The sequence below is a fragment of the Etheostoma cragini genome, chromosome 11, assembly GCF_013103735.1.
Source record: "Etheostoma cragini isolate CJK2018 chromosome 11, CSU_Ecrag_1.0, whole genome shotgun sequence".
In the NCBI taxonomy this organism is placed as follows: Eukaryota; Metazoa; Chordata; class Actinopteri; order Perciformes; family Percidae; genus Etheostoma; species Etheostoma cragini.
Window position 1 is genome coordinate 25,062,296 of NC_048417.1, and position 6,097 is coordinate 25,068,392.

Consider the following 6,097-nt stretch of genomic DNA (forward strand, 5'->3'; position numbering starts at 1 on the left):
CTGGATCAGCTGAAGAGTCCTTATGGACTTTTCCGAGCAGCCTGATAACAAAGAATTGCAGTAATCCAACCTGGAAGTTACAAATGCATGGACTAGTTTTTCTGCATCATTTTTAGACAGGATATTCCTGATTTTCGCAATATTACGTAAGTGAATAAAGGCGATCCTTGAAATTTGCTTTAAGTGGGAATTAAAGGATATGTCTTGGTCAAAGATAACTCCAAGATTCCTCACAGTGGTGCTGGAGGCCAGGGTGATGCCATCCAGAGTAACTATATCTTTGGATAATGCGTCACGGAGGTGCTTGGGTCCGAGAGCAATAACTTCAGTTTTATCTGAGTTTAACATAAGAAAATTACAGGTCATCCAAGTTTTAATAATCACACTGTCTGTCTCTCTATCTCACTCTCTCACTTTCTGTATCTGTCTCTCTGTCTCTGTCTCTCTCTCTCCAAACAGGAAGTGGACCCTCTGAACAAGACTCTGAGCTTCCAGGAGGCGGAGGAGTTGAAGCTCAGAGATTGGTTGGAAGTGAGGAGAGGGTGGAGCCAGAGGACTCCTCAGACTCTGCTGGATGCATTTGCCGACATGGACGTCAATTCTGTCTACACCGCCGAAGTCGGGGGTGAACAAGGTGCCGTACATGAGTAACATAGCTGAGTAAAGAGGCACAGAAATGTATTGCAATCATATAAGAGTCACTTAGTTACTTATTATTAGTCAGTGGCTATGTTTCCATCCACACATTTTTATCTGAATTAAGTGATATTGAATGAAAAATGCCTTATTGAAACAGTCAAATTTGATGGAATTTCATGAATATCAACTCAAAAGAAATACGTTCATCTAAATTTATTCTGATTAAAATTCGGCTTTTGTGATAAACGCTGATGGAAACGTTATTTGCTGAATAAATAATGAATTGTGATTTAGTTTTAAGTCATTTTATGGTTGCAACCCGCCAACAAAACGAAGAAGATTTAGTTCGTTTCCACCCAGTAGTTCCTCTCTGTCTGCACACATGGCGGCCATCAACAAAGACAGGTGGAAGTGAACAGACGAGGAGACGACAGACTTCTGAATTTAATTCTCAGGAACTCTTGAAGAAAACAGACAACAAAGGTTCCAGCCGTGGGACGTCCTGCGGAGTAAATGGAAGACGCTCAAACAGGGAGACATGTCTCAAAAAAGAGTCTTGCAGCGATGCCGGAGGGACAATAAAAGACAAGTTGCATCTGCATTGTCATAGTGATGTGTTGATAGTGTCGTTGTATTCTTATTATAGCTCGATATGTCGCTATCAGCTGGAACATAAGCACTATTATAACTTGTCCAATATTGATGATGTGTTGGTAGACGTGATCCATTTTGTCTAGAAAAACGTTGTTGTTGCTTGAACTGGTGTGATTCAGTGCGAAAATCAATGGAAATACCCTAAAATGTCTAAAATCAATTCCATATACCAATTTGATCGCAAAACAGCGTGTGACGTCATCACCACTGGTTTTTATTGGCTTTAAAGCCGTTGGATGGAAACACACTTTCACCAGCTTTATTCACATGAGTTTTTTTACCAAACTTCAGATAATTCGATTGACAAGTGGCTGGAAACTCAGCTTGTGACAAATTCATCATTTCATAAGGTCTGTCCTTGACTAAAGATACTCGATTAGTTGAAGGATCATGCAACAGTTTACCAGAGATGTGCTCATAAGACCAAAGCGACTGATTAGTCAAGGAATTGTCTCAGAGGGGGCAGCCCTACATTTCATCTCCTCTTTCTGTATTTCACTTTTTACAACAACACACAGTTATTGTTTCCTTTGATCAGATACTTTATTTTATTTCCAGTGCTTTCATTGAAGTAATAGTTCAACATTTTAATATATTCTTTTATTGCATATCCTCCATTTGATGCTACTTTATACATTAAGTGCGCTACACTTCAGAGGTAAATGTTATATTATATATAAACATGAAGCTACAGCCAGCAGCAAATTAGCTTAGCTTAGCATAAAGAGACTGTAAACAGGGGAAACTGTACAAAGTCCATCCATGTTTGGTATGAGCAAGACTATTTGTCTGACAGTGACAGTATGTATGACTAATGTACAGTCTGTTTTCCTACCCCCCCCCCCCAGTTGACGAGGCAGCAGGTCGCAGGCAGTGGGTCAACGACCCCCCAAACACCCTGCTGAACGCGCTTGCGCAGGCTGAACTCACATCATCAACCCTGGATTCAGAGGCCGCAGGTCAGATTTCACTCATCCTGACTCTGACTGATCCACAGGGAACCTCAGTGTTACTAAGTACATTTACTCCACTACTGTTATTAAGTCCAGATGTCAGATGTTGAGGTACTTTTACTTTACCTGAGTCTTTTCTTTTCATGTTACTTTCTACTTCTACTCTGCTACTTTTTTAGAGAGAACTATTGCAGTTACTAGTTACTTTAGTTACTAGTTACTTTAGTTACTAGTTACTTTAGTTACTCCACTACATTCATCTGACAGCTTTAGTTACTAGTTAATGTAGTTACTCCTCTACATTCATCTGACAGCTTTTGTTACTAGTTACTGTAGTTACTCCTCTACATTCATCTGACGGCTTTAGTTACTAGTTACTGTAGTTACTCCTCTACATTCATCTGACGGCTTTAGTTACTAGTTACTGTAGTTACTCCTCTACATTCATCTGACAGCTTTAGTTAATAGTTACTTTAGTTACTCCTCTAATTTCATCTGACAGCTTTAGTTACTAGTAACTGTAGTTACTCCTCTACGTTCATCTGAAGGCTTTAGTTACCAGTTACTTGAGTTACTAGTTATTTTAGTTACTCCTCTACATTCATCTGACGGTTTTAGTTACTAGCTACTTGAGTTACTAGTTACTTTCCACATTAAGATTCCTGGACACTAAACACATGGAGTTTATAATCTTTTATTATAAAGTAACCATAGCAACACTATAACGGCTACAGGTCCAGCTGAGATGATTGTCATTAAACATTTATTAGGATCCTTTACTTTTTCTACAATGGGAGGAGAGTTCTTTAGTTTTAATAGTTTGACAAATCTCAGACAAATCTGTAATTCAGAGGCAGAGAAGGACAGAGCAGAAGAGGAAGAGGGGGAAGAAGAAGAAGACTCTGATGTGGAGATGGATGAAGAGCATCTGGAGCCGAGATCAGACGATGACGACACGTAAGTCAACAGTCACAACCAGAGGCCAAATTAAATTGATCTTAAATATAATTAAACAATCCAGAAAAGTAGAGAGGAAGGTTAAGATGGCTGTGACTGTAAATCTTCCATCCTGAGCCATCTCGTCAATACTAATTAAGCCAAAATGTTGCCACTTTAGCCAAAACAAAAAACAAAAACATAAACAGTATAAGTATTGTTATCGTCTGGTATTGCTAACGATGGCTAACCTGGCTAGAGCCAATGAAAACAACAAAAATCCAAATTGTAAAATGGAACGCAGTCAACTTGGCTGTGACCTCATTCCCCCTGCTCTTGTATTTCCCCCTCTTATTACCCTTGCTGTGGCATCCTAATTCTTCGGTAAAAAGATCTCAGGCTGAAGTTTGGTTTAGAAAGGAAATCTTCTTTTAACTTCCCCCCCTCATTCCCCCTGCTCCGTCATTTCCCCCTCTCATTCCCCCTGGACTGGCGTTTCAACCTCTCATTCCCTCTGTTCTGGCGTTTCCGAGCCCAAATTTCCAAGCTTAAAACTTAAAACCCAGCTTGTATAGGCAGAGATGTCGTCTATTTCCAATCATCACATTAATTCTGCATGAGATCATTTTAGTTTTTTTTAATCAGGAACTTTGAGGAGTCGGAGGACGAGCTGAGAGACGCGGTGGCCAACTCCATGAACAACCTGTTTGTAATGGAGGACGAGAGCTCGGAAGAGGCAGAGCGCATGGCGGAGAGAGCGGCGGCGGCAAGTGACGGGACGGAGGAGAACGAGGGCGGATGTGCAGCAGTCTGCTACACCTCAACAGATCCAACAACAGGAGGTGGAGGTTTCCTCTCAGTCTAAAGAACGAGACGCTCAGATCAAGAGTTCAGTAAAGTCCAACTGATGTTTCCATCCACTCCCGTTGTTAGGCTCAGTGTTGTAGTCACGTCACCAACTGTCAAGAGTCAAGTCTCGAGTCCCCAGTGTTTTAGTCCGAGTCTCAAACAATAGTCCGAGTCGACTTACCATTACCTAACTTTGAGTCAGACTCGAGTCACAAGTCTAGACAATAACGACTTGAGTGTGTGTGTGTGTGTGAGTGAGAGAGAGCGTGAGTGAGTGAGTGTGTGTGTGTGTGAGTGTGTGTGTGTGAGAGAGCAATGGAAAAGTCTGGTGTTATTCTATATTTTTCCTCTAATGAAAAGACAAAAACCAAAGTGTGTCTCTCCACTCTGAGCCCCTTGCTTCCTACTTATAAAGGTAAAATAATTAATATGATGTGTTTGTTTGCACTTCTTCTGTCTGCAGAACTGTTACCGTAAGTGGTGTTTGAGTTACTACTACACACACACACATAAAAAAAATCATGATCTGCATAACATTTGATAACAATCAGACTTATGGTTTCTGAGTCAACAATTTGTGGACACACGGCTTCTTTCAAAATAAAACTTCTTTAATATTTCACACTCTATCATGTCCGTTCCTCGTTACTAACAAGAATGCTGGCAGTGAAACAGCATTTAAATGAGGAGAGATTTTGCTGGACTTACAGCTGCTAAGAGAATGATTGCAACCCGTAGGAAGCCGCCTCATGACGTTTGTCTGTACATGGACCCTTTCCTTCTTGGATATTGTGTCCGTGGAGCTCTGAAAAGGACCCTGGACATTTGGCGCAGCATCGCTGGCTCTGGGGCGCACGTTTTCCTTGTGTCAGTATATTGTTTGTAATTGTTTTGTTAATTATTTTAATATAAAAGTTAAAAAAATTGATCATAAAAAAAGGAAGAGATTTGTCTGTCATCTTAACTCAAACTTCTCATCTTAAAGTTCTCCTTCGTCTTCATTTCCGTAACTTTATCAGGAAAAACAACATTGCAAACCCTTTAATATCTATTCAAGAATCTGTCGGTGATTAAAAACCAGATGATCAGTATTAACTTGATATATAACCCGCAATTTACACCAAATCTGGAACTGCGTTGGTGTCATTAAGTTCCCATTAAGGTCAATGTGTGTCTTTCCACGGACTGCAGAGCGTCTGCGTCCTGTCTCCGTCCCAGCTCCGGCGATCCCCAGCCCTCCGGAGCAGATACAGAGAGGAAGAAATACTCCCACAGCTGTCTGATTTACAAGTCTGATTTGCATCCCTCGTGTTCTTGTAGACGTAGAATATGAGACGGTGAAATATAACGAGGAGTTAGCCAAAGTGCACAAGCTGTTTCTGCTTGGGTTATTCCACGATACATCGGAGCTAACAAGGTAAAATTGATTTCCTAAAAAATCTGGAAGACAGACCTTTTCTCTTTTTACGCACGTTTCCTAAAACACACCAACCGACCGTTGGCAGAAAAGCCTGTCGGACTAATCATTTGGCTCCCATCGGTCCAAAAAGCACTTCGGAGACACACCGAAGCCACGCCGGCTTGAGTGCGAGAAGTCTCAAAAACAGCAGGCACTAATTTGTATTGTTGCCCAAACGTGTCACGTGCGTACCATTGTTGGACTGTTGGAGGGTTCGATACAGCCTTGTATTGCGATGATTTCAGTGGCAATACTGTATTGATACACAGGCACCAAGTATTAGGCTGAATCTCATTTCTCTGTCTTACCCCTTACCCTTGTTTTTGCGCGTTCACGCGGGACCTAGTGGTGTCCAATTGTTAGGGGTAGGGGATAGGCCGAGGGGTATATACTAGGGCTGCACGATTATGGCCAAAATGATAATCACGATTCATTTGATCAAAATTTTGATCGCGATTATTCTCACGATTATTTGTTTGTTATTATTTATTTATAACTGCGAGAGGGAGTGTGATGGACGTACTCACAGAGAGACGGCTGACTCATTATGAACGGGTCCAGCACTTGTCGAATGGAAGGCAGTTACACACGTTGTGTGTATGAAACG

General features: G+C 41.2%; 1 protein-coding gene across 1 annotated transcript; it reads left to right on the forward strand.

Moving 5' to 3' along the window:
* The first annotated feature begins 432 nt into the window (after window positions 1-432).
* LOC117952702 (serine/threonine-protein kinase Nek5-like) lies at window positions 433-4,332 on the forward strand. The gene is made up of 4 exons (XM_034885218.1): window positions 433-634; window positions 2,142-2,252; window positions 3,098-3,203; window positions 3,828-4,332. Exons 1-4 carry the CDS (start codon window positions 589-591, stop codon window positions 4,045-4,047), a joined length of 483 nt encoding a protein of 160 aa, XP_034741109.1. The 5' UTR covers window positions 433-588; the 3' UTR covers window positions 4,048-4,332.
* Window positions 4,333-6,097: the final 1,765 nt, after the last annotated feature.

Bases quoted from the DNA above. Each gene is read 5' to 3' on its own strand.
- LOC117952702 (XM_034885218.1), top strand. From the start codon at position 589: ATGGACGTCAATTCTGTCTACACCGCCGAAGTCGGGGGTGAACAAG. The intron at 635-2,141 runs GTGCCGTACATG...CCCCCCCCCCAG, and splicing joins CGAAGTCGGGGGTGAACAAG to TTGACGAGGCAGCAGGTCGC. The intron at 3,204-3,827 runs GTAAGTCAACAG...TTTTTTAATCAG, and splicing joins AGATCAGACGATGACGACAC to GAACTTTGAGGAGTCGGAGG.